The sequence below is a fragment of the Anastrepha obliqua genome, chromosome 5, assembly GCF_027943255.1.
Source record: "Anastrepha obliqua isolate idAnaObli1 chromosome 5, idAnaObli1_1.0, whole genome shotgun sequence".
NCBI classification, from domain to species: domain Eukaryota; kingdom Metazoa; phylum Arthropoda; class Insecta; order Diptera; family Tephritidae; genus Anastrepha; species Anastrepha obliqua.
The window spans coordinates 120082175-120104515 of record NC_072896.1 but is presented as its reverse complement, the minus strand read 5'-3'; the positions used below and the strand labels follow the sequence as shown (position 1 = coordinate 120104515).

At 32.2% G+C, this 22341-nt stretch overlaps 1 protein-coding gene across 3 annotated transcripts in view; it reads right to left on the bottom strand.

The window, feature by feature from the left end:
- The window catches only part of LOC129247983 (GTPase-activating protein skywalker), a 105166-nt gene that overhangs the window by 18753 nt on the left and 64072 nt on the right, over positions 1–22341 (bottom strand). Inside the window, exons 8-11 of one of the 3 annotated variants that reach the window (XM_054887370.1) lie at positions 14557–14715; positions 14198–14418; positions 12333–12480; positions 11463–12194 (exon numbers count right to left, since the gene is read on the bottom strand). In XM_054887370.1, the coding sequence (XP_054743345.1) occupies positions 12339–12480; positions 14198–14418; positions 14557–14715 (522 nt within the window). In that variant the 3' untranslated portion in view covers positions 11463–12194; positions 12333–12338. The other 2 variants (XM_054887371.1, XM_054887372.1) reach the window with 2 other exon arrangements.

Below are 22341 nucleotides of genomic sequence, written 5' to 3'. Positions count from 1 at the left end.
TGTTCTCAGCTGCTGCAATGGCTTGAAAATGAAAGTTTTTTGAACCGTATTATTACTGGTGATAAAAACTGGGTCCTTTACAATAATCCTGTTCGCAAACGCCAATGGTTAGATAATGATGAAACACCAGAACCGACCCCTAGAGATGGTTTTCACCCCAAGAAGATTCAGCTGTCTATTTGGTGGGATATGACCGGTATTGTTTATTATGAACTTCTGAACCCAAACCAGACGATAACTGCTGATTATTATTCCCATCAGCTATCAAACCTGAATGAGGCACTTAACAAACATCGACCGTCTTTAGTGAATAGACGCAACGTTTTGTTTCACCACCACAACGCAAGACCTCATACCGCAAGGCAAACATTAGGCAAGCTGAACGAGCTCGAATGGGAGCTAATGCCGCATCCACCATACTCTCCGGATATTGCACCTTGTGATTATCACCTTTTCCGTGGACTTCAATCCCATATGAGTTACAAGAACTACTCCGCAAAAGAAGCTATAAAAAGGGATATCGAAGGGTACTTTGGCTCCAAGGACAAACAATTTTTTGAGCAGGGAATTAAAAATTTGCCTACACGTTGGGAAGACATTGTAAATAATGAAGAAAAATATATTATTGATTATTAAATAAATCTTCTAAACATCTTTTTTATTAATTTTAAAACCACCTTTAAAAAACGCACGAACTTATGGACTGACCTGATATAATATAAATAAATTGAGTTAATTTGGCAACCCCAAACAGAGTCTTCATGCATTTCCATCAAAAATAAAAGTCCTCGATAATTCTTTATAATTCATCGCACATATTTTTTTAAATGTGTACTGTTTTTTTTTATTAAATTATGACAATTTGTTGTATTTTTGTATTTTATTTAAATATTTTATATTATCAACATATAGATATATTTCGTTTTTTATGTTTATTTTAAATCGAAAAATTCACGCACATTTTCAATAGTAATCAAAACTCAATATTTTCATAATAATAGTAATATTTTTATCATTTAATAATAATATTAATATTTTATAATAAACGGAGTAACTATAATAGTGGTTTACTTGTAATGCTAGCGCTAATTGTTAAAATGTTTACATGTTTGTATGTCAGTTAATGATTAACATATTTATTGTACTTTTAATATATAATTTTTGTTTTTATAATTATTTTTGATTTATGTTAATAAATTATTATTACATTCATAGCGTTGACGAATGATGACAGAGTTGAAAAATATCTACATACATACATCAACGCACTATATATAATATAGTTGTGTTCTCATGCATGACGCATGTTGACAAGTGTAACTAGATACAGATGTATATATGTATGTATATAAGTAGATGGTATACCAGATATTTGAACCATTCAACATTAATAGGTGTATATAATTTAAATGTGTATATGTATATGTATATCTACTATATATGTATATGCATACTATATAAATGAAGTTCCGCATACACTTAGATGGCTACACATCGATATACGCGCAAATGTATGCTATATTTTTTACCCATGCATATGCCTTTAACGAACTTAAGCCTTAAATGTACAAACAAACAAACAGAAGTTATTCACTACTACACATACACCGGTAAATGTGTATAGATGGGTATGCATATATATTTGTATTATATATTTAAATATCATAAATAAACATTTTATGTTGTATAGGTATGTAAACTTTTTTATTTTCATGTTGTATATATTTGTTTTTATTTTTGTAAATTATTTGTTTCATAGTATCTAACACACATATCTCAAAAACTACACATTTATTATAACAAAAAGACAACTCCGCCTAATTATTAATTTTTAATTTCTTTTTTTTTGCAATTTTCTTTGTTTTTTGCATACATACAAAGTATTCATGCATTTTTTCATCGACTTCACTTTTTGTTCATTACTTTTGGGCTCTTCTGGTGTCAAACTTCTTTTATTTTATAACATTACAATAACAATGACAGACCGTATGCATTTTCTTGAGAAATAAAAATTGCTGGCTTATTTCGTTTTGTTGTTGTTTCTTTAATCCCGAAATTTTTAATTTTTTTTTAAAGCAAAATAGTGAACCCGGTACACGTTGCGTGATTTAGCTTGGAAGCGAAATTCTTTGATATGCTCAACAATGCAATAACCGGTATTCATTTGAGCATTCAATGAAATAAAGCCAATTAAAATTTAAGATGAACTGATTTATTTTTTTTTTGTAGCTTGAGTAAGTTGTTGTCCTTCACAAATTTTTACAAGTGAAGCACCGGGATCCCGCTGCAATATAATTTTGCAAATTTTCTAATAAACAAATTTTTACTTCTTACATTTCAATATTTGATTTTTTCAGGAGTCCGAGATTAGTACAGAGAGCTCCCGACATTGGGACCCCGGTGGAATCAAAATTTGTAATATAAAAAGTTTTTATTTCTCTCGAAATTTAGACATTTTTCAGGTTCCCGAAATTCCTGCAGGACGTTCCCAACACCGGGATTCCGGTGTAATCAAATTTGTAATAAACAAATTTCTATTTCTCACAATTCGATATTTTCAAATTTCGTGATCCCGAAATTAATACAACTCAGCCACGATAGGACTTGAAATACATACGGATGGCGGTACTGGCATCCCTAACAGATATGTGTACATATGCACATATGTATGTATATATACAACTGACGCACACATACATACATACGGATGTATGTGATTGTTGTTGTTTTTTTATATTTGATATAGAAAACTTATTTCATAAAAACGAACTAATCATTTAAAATACTGATAAAGTTGTTTAATTCCATGCCGCACAGCACATAAAACACACAACAACAATAGCAACAAAAATTGTTACAATGTTCCTACACTTGCCTCCCTCCTCTGTTCTGCACTTCTCTTTTATGCTAACATCAACTCACCCCACCTCACTTTACCTCACCACATTTTACCCCACCTCACCTAACCTACACAACCCAGCATAAACAATATATACAAACTTATTTGTATTTAATGAAAACATTAAAGAAACAATAGAAAATATATAACAAAACGAATACATTTGGCCCCCGTTCAATTCCTGCTGCAGCTCCAGCTTCAGCACAAAAAACAAAAAAAAAAATACAATTGCATTCTAGCAAGGTTGCATACAGGTTGGCAAATGTATTCGTAAACAATAACAACAACAATTTTACATTTATAGTTTAACAGCGCTAATATAAATAAACACACATACAAACATACCTACAGCTGTATTGGAGCATATTTGCATGCGTAGGTTGCATACTCTTAAGCTAATTATATAATAAACTTACACGAATCGATGTATTTTATTAATTTCAATTAATTTTATAATATTTATTTGCTTGCTAATGTATCTCAAAACATCTCATAATTCCATTTATTTCAAAAAACAAATTGAAGTCAAAGTCATGGTTACGCACCCCCAAGCAGGCTAACAGAAGCCAAGCAAACTTGTAAGCGCGAATTTATATGGTAAATAAAATCCAGCAACGCCAAAACTGTATGTGCGCCTGAAAGTATGTAAATAACTGCAGCAAATTTTTATTTAATTATTTATATGAAATATAATTATAAATAATTGTTTAATTATCATGTGGGGCTATCGGCTTAAGTGTGGGAAAGTAAAAGTGACTATTACAGAATCTGTTACTTTGCAGTGCATCTTTTAGGATTAATACAGGGTTTCCCATATTCGACGGACCCATCTGGCAACCCTGTATCTTTTAACAGAGACGTCAGATCGCTTAGTGACATACCGCGTTGGAAGCGTCAGTCCAAGCAAATTTTTACCATGGAACAGTACACGCCACGCGAGCGCTCCCAAATTGTTGAAATTTACATTCAACAAAAGAAGTCAATTGTGAAAACTCAACGTGCGTATAAAAAATTAAATAATGTGAAAAGTGCGCCTTCTAAGAACACCATTTTCGACTGGTGATGCTCTTTCTAATCCAAAGAGGCCAAATCAAAACCGACCAAGGCGATCAGATGAGAATATTGCTCTTGTACGGGCCAGTGTTGAGACGTCGCCAAGGACATCCCAAAATCGCCGTTCTCAGCAGTTGGGCATTGCTCGGACCACTTTACAACGAATTATCCGCATTAATTTGCATTTATTCCCGTAAAAGATTCAATTGACGCAAAGATTGTTACCTGCGGACAAGCTTCGTCGATTGGAATGGGCCCAAAAAACACATGGGTCCGTCGAATATGGGCAACCCTGTAAATTTTTGAGCTAGCGATTTTCGCACCGTTTGGGCAGTAGACACGATTTGCAAGCATATATGTATATACGCAAGTATGTTTATAAGGGTTTTAATAGAAATTTAATTGTGTCAACTAATTTATTTCTCCCCTTTGTGATATTGGACTTGGATAAACCAGTATTTACGAAAGAACTGCAACTATTTTTGTAGGTGGGCGCGAGCTGAGAAAGAGTATGATTAAAGCGGGTCTACGCCAGGTTGGATCAATAAAAAACATGTAACCTTGAGCCAGCTTAAATTGAGCGGGCATTTCGACGAAATGAAGTTGAAAATTTCATCAAAACAACCAAAGGGACAAATATTCTATTCTACAGGGTGGTCGATCTAGCGTTAAGAGTTCGAGCTACTGATTATTTTGACTTTAACACAAAAACAACGTGATGTGTCAGAAATTTAATTTATCAACAGAAATTTAGTTTATCAACAGAAATTTAGTTTATCGGCAGAAATTTAGTTTATCAGCAGAAATTTAGTTTATCGGCAGAAATTTAATTTTTCAACAGAAATTTTATTTGTCGTCAAAAATTTAATTTCTCGTTAAAAATTTACTCAAAATGTCTGACTTGAATGCTTGAACAAAGTAGAAAAGTATTAAAATCGAATAATCAGCCGAAATGGTAATGTAAATTGGTCGCATAGAAGTTGAATTTTTACTCCATTCGATTATTTATGCTGTATAAAAAAAACGTACCGTGTGAAAACTTCAACCGATGATAATAAAATCCATCGAAAATAAAAGTAAACAAAGAATTTGGGGTTTCTTTAAAAGTGTATTGATAAAACACGACCGCTTGAAGTATGCAAAATTAAAAAGAATTTTTTAACTAACAGCAACAACAGCAACAACGCTCTTAAATAAATATTGCATACATTTAGGCGTTTATACATATATATATACAATATATATATATAAGTGACAATTACAGCCTTTTTGGGTACTTGGACGAGCTGCTTTTCCCATTTGCAGAGGGCGTCTTGATGTTGTTCCACAAATGGAAGGACCTACAGTTTTAAAACGAATCCGAACTGCAGTTACTTTTTTATGAGGAGCATTTTCATGGCAGAAATACACTCGGAGATTTGCCATTGCCTTACGCGGAGTGACCGCTTTAAGGATTTTTTTTTTCATTTTGGCGTTTCGCGGAGATTCGAACCAACGTATTCCGAATGATAGTCACGCTCCAACTCATTCGGCTATCCACCACTTTTTGAAAACCTTCGGTTGGGCAGCTGGTTCTGGCCTTCCTTCGTCTTGTTCGAGGATGCTTTTTAAAAGATTATATCCATAAATCGATAGAAAATTAAATTTTAGGCGGCTACCTGGAACACTCAAGTGTTTTTTTTCCTTGTTCACTCCACCCGGGAGCATAGGTCCTCGACAAGACTCAATCTTGCGTTGGTTACGTTAAACTATTTGCTTTCTGACAGGATAGCTGATTAGCCTGCCGCTAACAGAAGTGTACACACCCATTATTTATTTTATTTTGATTTATGCTTTTTGGCATTTATAATGATTTTCTCGTCACCAGTTGGCTTGGCTTCAAATAGTTCTGCTTGCATGCGTTACAACATATCTGTGGACTTTTTTAGCAAACAGCAAACAACTTCTATCGACTTAACATTTTCTACATGTCAAGCACTTAAGTGCTGTGTCTCAATGCGGTAATCGAATTAAGGGGGAACGCCACTGTGAAAATTCAAAAAAATCGATTTTTTTTTGCATAAATTGTTAGTATAACTACTCAAGAAAATGTGGTAAAAATTTTAATGCGAAATTCGCTTTCTATCTGCACTGAAGTGAGCGCCCGTCGGTTCGGCCCCGTAGCGCTTACGATACGATGCTTTATTTCAAACGCGTTTTTCTCGAAACGACTTTGTTTGATACGGTGGCAACGATTTCTCGAATACTAATGAACCGATTTTAATTTTCTTTTTTTCAAAATTTTTGTTTTCGCATTGGCTATCGTTGTACGTAGCCGATTTTCAAAATTTTGAAAATAACTATTTTTTTTGGCCTTTTGAAAATAAAAAAAAATGGTGAAAAACACGCATCAAAACTCAAATCACCATCAGTTTGTCTAACAAAAAAAAAAAAAAACCAACGGCTACGTACAACGATAGCCACTATTGTGTCGATTAATACAATTTTTGGTTTTTTGATTTCAGCTTATTATTCATTGCTGTGTCGCTGCCACCAGATGACGTCATTTTTTTTAACTCGTTACGTTTACTTACATAAATTTATCAATTTTCAATATTTTTTAATAAAAATTTACATCAACATAGTTTAGTACATACATAATAAATTGCCTTCTATCCGATCTTCGAATAATCATTCCTACTTATAAAAAAAAATTTCCCAAAAATCGACTATTTTTTTACCCCCCACAGCGGTGTTCCCCCTTAATAATCTTTGAATGCTGCTGCTTTAGAATTCATTGAAAAAAAGTTGAATTCCATGAAAGCTAAATTTCATTTCATTTCACTAAAAGCAAAAATATTCGAAGTCAAATAATTGCATTATATCAAAAGTCCAAAGATACATACAAACTCCAAATTAAACTCTTCGCTACTTCTTCCTCTTCTTCTTCTTATTTAACGACATTTGATTTCATTTACTTGTACACAAATACATACACAGGTTCATTAATATCTATAAAGTAAATCTCTTAAACGCTTAGTCATCTAATGAAAAACCAGTTGCTTATATAATTCAAGTGCATTTTTAATGTTTTTTTAATTTCCTCGTTTGTTGCATGTGTTAGTACTTCTTATCTCAATGAGTGCCAGTTGACTCGCAATTACGCATTTGTGTGTATGCATACTGATATTGAATTTAATTAATTTACTTGTTAACGCTTATTTACATATTCTTTACATAATTTTATGATAGGTAATGCATTATACTATACATATACATACATATTACTTGTGTTACATATATTTGTTAGTGCGCTCGAAAAAATTGAGCAGTCCATGTCAATGCAAATTCTTAAAAGGAAATTAGCATTTCAATCTTGTCTCATTATCGTACATACAAAAAAACGTTCATTAACAACATTAACGCATCAAAGTGACAAAAAAAATTGCATAACTTTGAAACAAATAACGAGAGTTGTTGCTGTAATAAAAAAGTGAACTTCTTACAAATACCAATAAACAATTCAAATAGTTGCTCAAACAAATCCGCGCATATCATTTATTAAAATTGTTGTTTAATGATAATAAACATAAAAATAATATTAAAAGCTATAATAGGTATTAATAGTAAAATTGGCGAAACGAAGTAATTAAAAATTATGGATTAAAAGTTAAGCAATAGCATAAATTAAAAACTCAATAGAAATTATAATGAAATCAGTCCGACGTTTCTTTAAACTTTCTTTCTTCTTAATTGTATTGAATCATTTTACATTTTATAACAACATTAGGGGTATATACACATATATGTACATATCAAGGAATATTTCCATACGCTCTGGCACAGCTCCAGCATTTAGACGAATCGTTAGGGAGAAATGAAGAAATAATGGGGAAAAAATTGTGACTGATTGAAAATTTGGTAACGTAAAAAATATTTTTCTTTTTAACTTTCCAGCATTTAGACGAATCATTGGAAAAAATTAAGGCATAAAAAAAATTTTAATAATTGAAAATTTCGTTATCTAAAAAATATTTTTTTTTACTTTTCAGCATTTAGACGAATCATTGGAAAAAATTAAGGTATAAAAAAACAATATTAATGATTGAAAATTTCGTTACGTAAAAAATATTTTTTTTAACTTTTCAGCATTTAGACAAATCGCTAGGAAGAAATGAAGAAATAATGGGGAAAAAATTGTGAATGATTGAAAATTTGGTAACGTAAAAAATATTTTTTTTTTTTAATTTTCAGCATTTAGATGAATCACTAGAAAAAATTAAGTATAAAAAAAATATATTAATGGTTGAAAATTTTGTAAGGTAAAAAATATTTTTTTTAACTCTCGTTAAGTAGAAATGAAGAAAGAATTTGAAAAAAAATTGTGAATGATTGAAATTTTGGCAACGTAAAAAATATTTTATTTTGTAACTCTCCATTTACCCAAAATGCATTTTAATACCTTGTATATGAAAAAAAAAATTAACTAACTTTGCTTTTTTTCGTTTTTTTTCTGTTAATTTTTACTTTGTAGTAGTGTGTGTAGTAAGCACTGAACAAAATAACTTCGACCCTCAATAAAACGTTCTGGTCTGTGGTTGGGAGGGAAATAAGGTAGCAGATCATCTAGCTAAAAATGGTTGTTGTTGTTGTTGTTGTAGCAGCATAAATATTCCCCATATATGCACGGGGAATGCTGCTGGAGTGACAGTCCTTGGCCGGATATAAATCTGGGTTATTCCGGTAACGTAGAACCGACTGCCATGCGAACATTCCCTAATTGGCACTGAAACTTTCTGTGGACTCACAAAGGGCCACATCAAAGAACTTCTCAGAAGGTGGGAGGAGAAAAAGTTCGTTGACCACTGGCGAAATTCTATCTATCAGCGACAAGTGAAACAATTCCTAACCCCGGACAGAGGAATTTTTGATAAGCTACTTTCACGCAGCAGTGTAGACTTAAGATTTCTAACTGGTTACTTTGAAGGCCACTGTGGGCTGAGATACCACTTAAACAAAATTGGTTTCTCTGTGCGAACAACATCTGCCGATTCTGTGAAATGGGCACTGAAAATTCAAAACACATATTTTGTAAATGTCCTGCACTAGGCAGAAAACGGCTGCAGCACCTTAGTGGTAGTCTCCAGACATACCATTGCTGCGACGGCAGCGTTGATTATGCATTAGGCCAATTAAACCGCCTCATCCGCAAACAAAAAAAAACAAAAAACTGGAAGAGTGTCATAAGCCAATAAAAACCAAAATATGGAAAAAACGGTTTCAATATTTTTAAAATATGAACTATACCTTCTTAAGTAAAAATGCAGACATATTTTCATTTAACGAGATGCTGTTAGTTAACAGATATCGCCAGGATTTTTTTTTTTTGCATGGCATGAAATAAAAACTTGTGGTTCCCACGACAGTTGGCCTGACCGGCCAAGGACTATCACTCCAGCAGCAACATGTATGCGAAATGTTATGCTGCTACAACAACAACAAGCTTGTGGTAATTTTTGCATACCTTTCCAAAAAAGAAAATATTTGTTTACACTAAGCCACTCTTGCAAAATTCTTCTGCTCAATAAATGGAGCATTAATACTACAAATAATAAATTTTTGGTGCACCAAATGTACGAACTCTTACTACTTTCCAAAGAACAGACACTTAATCGTAAAAAAAATGAAAAGAAAAGAAAAGAAAAAAAAATAATAAAATAAACGTAAAAAAAGTATAATAATAAAAAGGAAAAATATAGTAATAATATATAATAAAAATAACAAAACCACATAATAAAAACAGTCAAGCACAAAAATCTCATCTACGACTCGTCTAAATGCACGGCAGTGGCCAGAAAGGAAATTTGAGTATCGAAATAAGCCAATATCCAATATTCTCAAATTGAGCTACTTCAAAAGTATATCTATCTAAAGAAAATCAAATCGAATAGTGGCATAAATGTATGCCCTTTAGGAAATCACCGCCTTTAGAGGGGGAAAAATTATACAATTTCCGCTGCCGCCGCTATTAGTGCTAATGTCTATTTACATGATAAAGATTTACTTATGACGCAACACTAACTGTCTCACTTCAGCAGCAGCATTCCTTTCGATACGCGAGTATAAGTTTCCCATGACAGTGGCGATTTTCACTACGGCAATGACGCAGATCTATATCTGGTCAGGAACAATCATTCCGGCAACATTTTTCAAAAGTAATAGAGGAGCTTTCATGCTGCGCAGCGTAAGAAAGTTTTTTTCTTCTTACTTAGCATGGCAGTGCTGGGTGGACCACTGCTTCCGCAAATGAAGCTTACTTTAGATTAGTTGAAAGTGAACTTGGGACTATTTGCTATTTTAGCAATCAAATTATTTGCATAGATGCAGTTATGTAGGTGTACACTTACTGAAGTCAACTTGTAACGATGGAGATTTCTATGATTAAAAAAACGAAAACATATTCCGAAAACATTAAGAAATCTCAATTCACGGTTGTCATCAATAATTTTTCTCTCATTTAATATGCATTAATTCCAATTGGTTGTGTGTTTTCAAAACAAAAGAAAAACTCTTTTTACAAATGTTTAAATTTTTTTTAAATAAAAAAAAATTCACGATTTTTAAAACAAAAAATTTGTTTTACATTTAAAAAAATGTTTTTTACACATACAAAAAAATTTCACGATTTTAGAAATAAGAAAATTTTTTTTGGCGATTAAACCAACAAAATTTTTTCACAATTATTAAAATTTTTATTTTATTGAAAATCAAAAAAAAAATTTAAATTCACAAAATTTAAATTTCGCAAAAAAATTAAAAATTTAAATTTTTTTCACAAATTCAAAATCTAATTTTTTTTATTTTAAGAATTGTGAAAAAATTTGGTTTATTTTAATAATTGTGAACAAATTTTGTTTGTTTTAATATAAAAAAAAATTTAATTTTTTTTGTGAAATTTTTTATTTATTTTATTAATTGTGAAAAAATTTTGTTTGTTTAAAAACCACGAAAAAAAATTTCTAATTTAAAAAAAAAAAACTTTTCACAAAAAAAATTCAAAAATTTTGAAAAAAAAAATTTCACAAAAAAGATTAAAAAAATTTTTTTTATATTGTACAATATATTAATTTTTTTTATAATTTAAAATTTCTTTTATAATTTAAATTTTTTTATAATTATAACTCTGTTTTTTTTTTGTTTTTTAAATATACTGCACATTTAAACGATATAAATTTCTCGCTACAAAAATAGCATTTTTTAACAAATACAACAAAAATAGTTTTCGCTTCCCTTTGAAGCACAACTCATAATGGTTTACAACAACTGCTTTGCATCTTAGTTTACTTTTGAATATTATTTAATTTCATGATCAACGTCATATCCATGGGAATATGTATACATATATGTATGTATGTGTGTATAGGTATAAGTGCATAGTCACCGTGATATTTTCTGTTCTTACTCGCTCTCATTTGCGTTATTTTCTATTTTGCATTTTATATTTGTTTTTGTTTTTCTTCTTTTTTTCTACTCAACTCATGTTTGCTTGTCCAATCCCAATCCTGCTGCACTGAGAGCAAGGCTGTTTTGAACTGTCATCTTCCAATGCAATATTTATGCACATATGTATATGTAGGCATGCAACTATGTATTGTTTGTCAACGCCATGTGCTTTTATTTCAACTTCATTTCATTTTTTATATTTACTAGACATAATTTCAGATTTTGCATTTTTTTCTTTTCTCTTTTGTTTTTTGATTTTGATTTTTTTACCATTCACAGAGTATTTTCTTCGTTTTATGCTACTGCATTTTTTACAACAACATGTATTGTAAGTATAAATATTATTATAACTATATAGATAATATATATTACTGTGTTATTATTTCCTTTTCTTTTTTGCTTCTAACATTCATCAAATAGCGCGTTGGCAATTTAGCCACGAAAATTACATTTCAATGCATATATGTATGTAGGTATATGTAATAATATATACGAAAAATACTGCGCCTTGAACATCATCCACACTCCCCCTCCTATCCTCCTCAGCACGTTTGATTATCATTCAAAAGAAGACTTTCTCGGCGGGCAATTTTTGAATGAAATATTTTTTTTCTATAAGCTTTCACTTTAATTTTGTTTGCTTTGAATCGTACATAGCAGATTATGCGCGGGGATTTTGTGTTTGTTTGTGTTTTTGTTTTTTGCTTCAGTTTATTTTCCAGCTAAACATTCAAAGAGTCTCATGCCGAACTCTCATTGTCTTCGAAAACAAAACAAAACACGCATTACTACTCGCTTAACGCGTCGATTGAGCCATTGCGAGCAACAAATGCTTTGCAATAAGTGGCACATACATTGTGGGAAGGTGTGTAGGCTTATTTGTTTTGTATGTACGTACAGTCACTTAAACGCCATCAAAGCCATATACTTCAAGTACACGTATTTCAAAATCACCGGAAGGACATAGCGGCGGATTGTTGAACGTTTTGCAGCTATCCGTTTTGCCGAAACGTATATTCTCATCCATCCAAATGGCTTGGCCCTCACTGTAGGTGGCGAAAAAACAAAAGTGAATATGAAAAAGTGTTTTAATATTAAATAATATTGATATATAATGGGTGTTTTTTTATCTGCATGTGAACTATACATATCGCTAACAATGGTATGACAGCTGGGAATGGCAAATTGTGTTCACATTTCTGTTCATTAAGGCTTTTTTACGCAAAGCAAACCTCAAAGATTGTTCAAGCTTAATTCTGTTGCAAGACACAATAGCTCGTACTTATATGGGTGCCAGGACACTGCGATGTTCAAGGGAATAAAATTGCCGATGAATTAGCCAACTGTGGATCAGCGAGAGCCAATAACCGGAATCAGTTCCGCAGGAATCATGAATTGGATCAGCGATTATGAATGCAATTTTTATAAAGAGCGATGGTTCGGTCCAAAACGTTGCAGAGCTGCAAAGTGTTTAGTGCCAAGTCCGAACAGAAAACTGTCGAAATTTCTTCTAAAACTTGAATGAAAAGATATTCGGTTGATAATCAGTATTATTACAGGACACAATCCATGGGATCAACATATGACCACCATTGGAATCATTGAGAAGCCGATTTGTCTGTCTTGCTTGGAGGAACCGGATAGCACCGAGCATTTTCTCTGGGAGTGTCTGGCATTTGCTAGAGAAAGGCTACGAATTTTGGGTTCCTATGTCATGAGAACGAGTGAAATTCGTTCTCTCAAACTGGAGAGTATTTACAGATTTAGGAAAGAATTTGCAAAATTCTCACAGTTCTAATTATCTCTATTTTTGATTTCTGTCCTATCTTTTTCCTTCTGTTACCTCTCTCCTTTCCTCCTTGACTATCTACCCTTTCACTTTCCACAGCTTTAAATACAAAGGCCTTTTTAGCCTGAGTGTTTTTGGAGTTACGAAATCTCTCGGTGCTTATTGGCTCAACCTTTCAAATTTCAAAAAGTGTCAAAGGCTTGGCAAGTCATTATGAATCGTTTAGCGCCAGAACAAATTGTGGAAATTTACTTCGAAAAAAATAAATCTATCGCGAAGTTCAGAGAACACTGGCGGCATCATCGGTTCTTATTCCTTTTTAATATAAATGAGGAAGAAGCTGCCGTTCCGGTGAATGGTAAGTGCTTCGAGCCTTGCTGACTGAATATTCTTATCAAAAAATAAATGCCATGAAAATATCTACCAGGTAGGTGAAATGGTTGAAGTACCACTATGTCACTCCCCAAGTAGCACTAAAGCGCCGTTTTGATACCATTATGAGACCTCCAACAGGCAGATATCTACAGCCAGCCAGAGCTGATGGAGAAGATTGATGGGATTTAGGTTGGCGCACTGCCCCAGGTTGTCGAAGAGATTAGGGTCCAGTGACCTTAATCATCTAGCTGCCAAAACCCGCACATTTACTACATTTGCTCGACAGTCTCCTTCTCTAAAAGGTCCCCACAGCTTTTGCAATGAGGGTTAAATGGTAAACCTAGCTTTTCCGTGTGTGTGCCGACCGTCCAGAGACCAAAGAACTTTCTGAGTGCTTCGTATATCGTATTGAGGTCAAAGGGTTTTCGAAATAGCAAAGAAATGGAGCTCCTTCCATCTTTTCTGCGCTTTCCTGATTATATTAAATAAAAAAATGTATGCCAACAATATTTCTATTTTCTATTACCATTCTAAATTTTAAATCTCTCAAAAAAACACCCTTTATATATAATACATTCCCAGATTAAACGTTTAATTACCCGCCACCAATGGTTATCATTTTCGAATCGGCTGCCATAAATAGTTCTGACGCATGCCCCAAATCCTTTTCATTTTCAATGCCTACCCACGGGTATTTGGCGCGTTCCGGATAGAGTGAAAAGAGGAAGGTTTCGCCGGTGCCAAAGTAGGCCTGTCGTTGGCCTTTGTCATCTTTGACATTACGTTCGAACCAACGCGATGAGCAGTAGGCGCCAAAGACCTGTAATGAAAGCGACATTTGTTAAAAAAATTTTTCTGGTTATTTTTTTTATTTTTTGTTTTAATTTTATATTTTTTCGTTTTTTTTTTAATTTCGCATTTTTTCATCGTTTTATTTATTGCATATTTCTTCGTTTACCTCATTATTGCACGTTTTAATCATCATTAACGTCGGCTCATGCTGTTCCACGCGCACATAGAAGGTGGTCAGCGAGCAGCCATGTTCCTCTGTGGTGTAGAGCAGTACCGGCTGATACATTGTTATCCTGACGGGCAGCCATGACCAGAGTGTGAAGAGCTGAGGAGTTGGGAGAAAATAAATTATTAGGTTGATATTCTTTTGTTTTTTTTTTCTTTGATTAAATTAAGTGAAATAAAGTGATTTAGCGTAAATTAAATTAGAAACAAATAAAATTCATACATACAAATAAAACAATACACAATACATACAGAATAACTTTTTCGTTTAATACATAGCTAAATAAAATTGTAAAAACTCAATTGCATTACACAAATAAATTAAAATTTTTATTCTTAAATTAAGTAATTTTTTTATTATGCAAATTTTATTCAATTTAATTATATTATTTATTTACTTATTTGATGATGACGTTAAGCTTTTTGTGATTGACATGCGACAAGCGACAACTTAAAGCTGATTTTATTATTACTTGTGTTTTTTATTTGTCAGCTGTCATGAGCCAAAATCTTATTGTAAGTTAGTTATTAGAAGCTTTTCAATTCTCGAGTTTATCCTCCTTTACTTGAAATTTCACATTCGAAATTTTTTATTCGAAAGTTGACAGCTGATATTTGAAATTCGATATTTGCTATTTGCAGTTCTGCATGTGATATTTAAAATTTAAAATGTGAGATTTGAGATGTTTTATTTGATATTTGAAGTTTGGTATCTGAAATTCGATACTTGATATTCGAAATTTGACATTTGATATTATACCTAGGCTCGATATTTGATATTTGAGATGCCATGTTTAACATTTGATATTCGATATTCGAGACTTCAGATTTCGAGTTTCTGATTTGATTTTTACCATTTAATTTTCAAATTTCGAATTCGATATTTGGTATTCGAAATTCGCTATTTCATATTTAAAATTTGATAATAGAAACTTTTAAGTTTATATCTGAAATTCGATACTTGATATTCGAAATTTGGCATTGGATATTTTAGGCTCGATATTTGATATTTGATATGCCATGCTTGACATTTGCGATTCGATATTCGAGACTTCAGATTTAAAGTTTCTGCTTCGATTTTTAATATTTCATTTTAAAATTTCGAGTTCCATATTTCATTTTCGAAATTTTATATTTCGGTTTGGAAATTTCTGATTTGATTTTTAGCATTTAATATTTAATGTTTGATACTTGGTATTTAATATTTAAAATTTGAAATTTGTTGTTATGATTTAGAAATTTAAGGTTTGCGATTTGATCGACGAAATTTAAGTGTTGATATTTGAATATTTCTTGTTTGACATTTTGTTAATAATTGATATTCGAAATTTGACACTTGGCATTTACCTTTGATATTCGATATTTGATTTTTGAAACTTGAGTTGTACAATTTAAAATTCGATAGTCGAAATTTGAGATTTGATATGTGAAATTTCTTGTTGGACATTTTATGTTTGATATCCGAAATTTAACGTTTGATATTCGAAATTTGCGGCCGCCGTAGCAGAATGGGTTGGTGCGTGATTCGGAATTCACAGAGAGGTCGTTGGTTCGAATCTCGGTGAAAGCAAAAATTAATAAAAACATTTTTCTAATAGCGGTCGCTCCTCGGCAGGCAATGGCAAACCTCCTGAGTGTATTTCTGCCACGAAAATGCTCCTCATAAAAATATCTGCCGTTCGGAGTCGGCTTGAAACTGTAGGTCCCTCCATTTGTGGAACAACATCAAGACGCACACCACAAATAGGAGGAGGAGCTCAGCCAAACACCTAACAGAAGTGTACGCGCCAATTATTTATTTTTTTTTTATTCGAAATTTGAATTTCGTGAATTGAAATGTGACATTTGAAATTCGATGTTCGAAATTGGAGATTTTATGTCCGAAATTAGAGATTTGATATTTAAGTTTCAATATTTGACGTTTGATATATTACTTTTTTTTGTTTAATATTTTGCTTTTTATTTAATATGAAATATATTTGAAATTTGGTATTTGATGTTCGATATTTATTATGGAAATATTTTTAGCGAAAATTTATTGAAAATTTATTGAAAAACTATTTAAACTAATTTCATACAACCAAAAATTAAAACATAAGAAAAGTAAGTAGTATAAAAATAATCAACAACGTCATGCAAGCCCATCCATATACACTAAGAACTTTGTTTGCAAACAAAAATTATACTTTTTATTTGAAAAATAAAAAAATCTTACAAAAACAGCTAGACAATTGAACTATAAAGGGCTAAATAACACTATAAGTATGATACTTGCACCAAACATTTGAATTGCAAATGTCTTAAATGCACTTTTTTTTTTTTTTGAAATTTAAAATGCAATTAGCCCATATGCGTATATACACTCGTAAGTATAGAGATATGTTTGTATGTAGTGTGGCGCGATTTTGTTGTTGTTATTTTGAATTTACTATAAAATTGTATCGATTTGCAGCAGCGGCTACTGTGTTCAGGTTTCACGTTGTTGATGTTTGTGTGATTTTTTGTTTTTGTTGTATGCTATGTAGTTCATATACGAGAAGTACGAAAAGATTTGTTTATGTTTTTAACGGAGAAAAATTAAGTTAAAATATGCCACAACGTGTTGGCATGCAAAAGTTTGTAGAATTACTTAATTCACTTATGGAATAAAATGAAAATCTCAATAAAAAAACACCAAAAATTCTTCTAAAAAAACCAAACGCTTTCTATTTTAGTACAAACGAGTAATTAAAAATATATAAATATTTTTTAGTTCTTTATAATTATTTTTAATTTTTTCAAGTTCACGTTTTGGCCTATTTACATACAACTTTTAGTTTGAACAAAATGGAAAAACTGTTTTATTTTTCGAAAAAAAAAATATCTTTTTACCTGTTATAATCGCATTGCGACAAATGTTCTATTATTTTTATTAATATTATTTATTTTTATTTATTATTCATAATTCTACCACAAAATCCACAAAACCGAAATACTCCTACTCATTAAGAAATAAGTCACCAAACCAAAGTACGAAATATTTGAAATCCTGTATACTTTTTACAACCTGTCTTCGATGCCACCGCTTGCTTATTCGATGAACTCCATCAAAACAGTAATTCTATAGATGAAAATGAGGCATCTTTAATAAAACTTTAACGCTTCTAGGATATAAATTTATATGTGGATATTTTCATTTCACAAGCCGCTGTCGGTAATTTTTTTTTGTAGTTGAGAGAGTTTTGCAACATTAAGTAAATTGTGCTCAATACAAAAAGGAACATCGATCGAGAATTTTTGTAGTGCAAGAAACAGTACAACAAGTGGCTTTTTCAAATTAATATCTCACACCGCTTTAGCAATTTTTAATGAAGCTTTTATTCGAGCCATCATTCTGTGGCGACGAAGGTGGAGTCCTGCCTGAGCTAATTTGTACTCATGACGAAATAAGGATATTGCATATACATAATGGGCGCTTCCAACCTTTTTGGGTGTTTGGCCGAGAGCTCCTCCTTCTATTTGTGGTGTGCGTTTTGCAGTTTTTCCACAAATCGAGCGACCTGCAGCCGACTTCAAACGACAGATAGTATTTTTATGAGAAGCTTTTCCATGACAGAAATACACTCAGAGGTTTGCCATTGCCTGCCGAGGTGCCAATTGGTGTTTCGTTCCAGAGATCTCAAACCTATGCACTTCCGAATGGTAGTTATGCACCAAGGTGTGTTTTAGAAAATGTTCTGAGAGTAGTAAGATTCATAGAATAACCGAAAAGATCAGTTGGAATTTTTATTTTGTGTAGCTCTCAAAATTTCAGAAAAGATGAGGGATATGAGCTTGAAAACTGATCTTTTGCAGCAATCATATATGAAATGACCCCAGAAAACTATATTACCACTATTGCAAAGAAATCGGTGCAGCAGAAAACTGATATAAGTTGGGTGAGCTATATGGGTTAAACCAAGCTATTAGTTTGGGGAAAAAGGCATACATAATTTTCTCGGCAGATGGAGCTATACATCGACCACGAAAAAGTTTTAAGTCATTTGCGAAAAAAAATTGACGCAAAAATAATGAATTTCTTTTCCCCCAAACTAATATTGTTGGACACCATTTACAAGACAAAGTCATTTCAGAGTAAAATGAGCCTGCATCAAAAGCAAAAAATTATATCTCTGTTGCAATCTGAGCGCATAAAAATTAAAGTACGTGGAAACAGGAGCAAAGGAGGTACCATAAATAACTCAATCGTTTGCTTAAATGTCTACGAGATATGGCGGGGGTCCAATGATTTGTATTAAACATCTTGATTTTGGAAACTGAAAGACGCATGGCGCAGCACTCAGTGTGCAAGAAAAATCTTGAAAGATTCAAAAGCGTTTTTTCAAGTAACAACGCATTGCAGCAAGCAACTAGTGCGATAATATTATTTGTGGTCAGCAGTTGTATGCTCCATTTTAACAAAAAAAACACACAGTTTTTGTCGGCCGACGAAGACACCGATTCTCCTCCTCAACTGCCACCAAACTTGTGGTGCCTGGGCAAATATACATAAATCAACAGCATTCTAGTAGTATGGATTATATGTACGTATATGAGTACGGATACATATATATATATATATATCCATGTATGAGTATTCCTTGTGTTTGTATTTTGTGGCATTCATGAGTTTAAATTACAAAAGAAATGAAAAAAAATTGTTCAAAATTTTCAACACTTATTCTCCATTTTGTTCAAAAGGTTGTAAAAAAAAATATTTTAAAATTAAAATTATTATTATATTTTATTTATGGAACAATACAAAAAGTGCAAAATTACACAGCCTTGACTTCCATCAATCAGCAATGATCATCTAGATATATATATTCGAATATACCTCATACAAATAATTATGTGCATATTTGTAAGTGCATCGACCGACACTTTTTTCTATTTGATTCCAGATTCGAATCTGCACTTCATTTCGGCAATTTTTCATTAGTGTTTATCGTCGCTCAGTCGATTTACAATTGTGCGGTTACATACAAAGCTTAGAAGTGGCCGAGATTTTGGTAATAAATATGTACATATTTTTATGTTCATTTCACATTTAGCGGAAGATTTATATGTCCTGTATTCTCCTTATACGAAATGCGTTAAAATGCGCCCGCTCTCTATATTACCTAAGCAAACCAAGGTCGTGATATCGCTCGAAACTTCGAGCTTCTCAAAAAGAAAGTTGTGAAACTCAAGAAAGTAATTACGGTAAATTGTGCTCTAGTATTATTTTTTGCATGTTAATTTCCAAAATACCTGTGGAACTAGCCCTCTGGAAGAATATCAATATCCCTTGTAAAGTAGATTACAAAGCAGCTTAACTGCCATAGACTATTAGTAAGTTCTTAAAAAAACAAGAATCAAGCCTCTAGTTATCGTTAATCGAACGGGCGGTGGGCACGTTTTTATTCGTAGATACTTAACATCACAAGAAATATCGTAGAACATAATATAGTAGACACCTGATGTTAGACTTAGATCCATTTTCTTTATACAACTAATTTCTTTTTTTTTTGTCGGGATAGGTAGTCTGTACAGCAGAAACAATTAAGTCCATTGTACTGTACTCGGGTTCCCTTTTTAATTTTCTTTAAACCTACCTGACCTCTAAAAAAATCTAAGTAGGTCTTGTGGTGCCAAGGAGCCAAGGTGATTGCTTTTAACACATCAGTGCCAAAGACCTCAAGCCTGATTCGAGACGCACAGAAAGTGGTCCGCCATCTTATCCTCACCTCCACATGCTGAGCATATGGTCTGAGTCTGCCTACCTTTTCCATGTGCTTCGCCCAGAGAAAGTGGCCAGTCATCAGTCCAACCAACTGTCTGCAGTCCCTGCTGCTTAATGAGAGAAGGATCTGCGACAGTCGGTCGGATATGCGAGTTACATGGAAATAAGGTACCGGGTAAATTTTTTGGTAGTTTTTCAAAATATCTCGACCTCGAGCCAGCTAACGATTTATTCTTATTAATATTATTTCTATAGCTGAATTTGAAGTCCCTAACTCAACGGAGAGTTAAAAACAAACACAGTTTCAATTTTTTTCCGAACTAATATACCTGTTAAAGAAAAGATGTGTGCATAAGAGTATAAAAGTTATCCAACAAAAATCTCATTTACTTTAGAAACATTTTACAAGGTGGCGCAAAATTAAACTTCAATTTTTTTATATTTTTTTTTTTAAGGTTTTGCTACATGCACAAACAAATTATTTTGAGTGATGGTCCTCCAGCGGGTCATTCAAAATTGGTGTTTACGGATGGCCGAATGACGGCGCAGTTACTACCAGCATTTGAAAGGGATTATCTTTAAAAAGTAAATATCATGCATGGTTCCACACAAAAATAATAAAAATTGCCCAATCAATTTGAATTTTCGTTGTTTTATTTCAATTCAAAAATCCGATATTACTAAATTGATCACCTTCTACATCGCAGCTGTCTAATTCACAACTGCCAAATGATTGACGTACGATGCCATTGGCAAAAAATTATAAATCTTCCGATAGGGTGATTAAGTTTGCGCCAGCTTGTGCGATGAAAACGAACTTCTAATTTGAGGGCTAAAATTAAAAAGTCTTTGTGAACGCGCAAAGATTTTGTCAAGTCGACTTTAAGTCGCAGAATTGAGTTCAAAAGCGATGCACAAATACACACATACTTACAATTATTTGTATGAGGCATACTAAGTAGTATATAATTATGTATTTTTTTATTTTAAAATCAAAAAAAAAAAAGAAAAACATTATCCATACACTAAGCAAAGTCATGTTCCATTAACGGCATTACATTACATTTAGATATTCCATTACATAAGTGCGTAAAAAAAAAATTTACTTCATTGTGTCTTGGATAAAAAATATATACGTTTTTTTTTGTTTTTGTTTTATAATTTTTATGTTGTTGTTGTTTTTTTAGTTTACAAAAATCACACTTACATCTTCGGCGGAGCAAACTAGACTCTTTAGACTATGTATGGGATAAACGCCCATAGCGACTGCCCTGTGACCAGGCGATTTCTCGCCCTTTTGAGCGAGAGCAGATGGATTACATAATTTTTAAGCCATGAAAAAAGTATGGGTTTGAAGGTGAATATAAGGAAATTCAGGGCGGGGATAGCAGTAGAATTTAAAGCAGGAAATAAAGGAATGGAGTTTTTTTACAAAAGGTAGTTAGAAAATTAATTATACAAATAATGTACAAATTTGGAAAAGGGCAAAACAAGAATTAACAAAAAAAAATTTTGTTTAATATTTATTGAATTAAAAAAAAAATCAATTTAATAAATATAATTATTAAATTAAAAAAAATATTTTTCAATTTAATAAATTGAAAAAGGCAAAACAATTCAAGCGTGAAACCATAAATTATTAGGAGTTGGGAAATATTTCATTATTGACAGAGAGAAGGCAAAGGAGCGCGTGGGAGAGAGAGAGTAAATTTATTTATTCACATTTTTAAGGCAGCATTTCAAAAAGAGAAAAAGAAAGTATAATTAAATTTATTGCAACTATTTCACCTTAGTTAAAAGATTTAATTCAGATTTTTTCACAATTTTCAAAAAAAGAAAAACAAAAAAAAAAATATTTCACATCAAATTTCAGCCAATTGAAAAAAGTACTTCATAAATGGTTTATTGTAAAACACAACAAAACTTCAGTCCTTTCCTTGTTGCCAAATAACATATACATATGCACGTTTGTATTTATAAGAA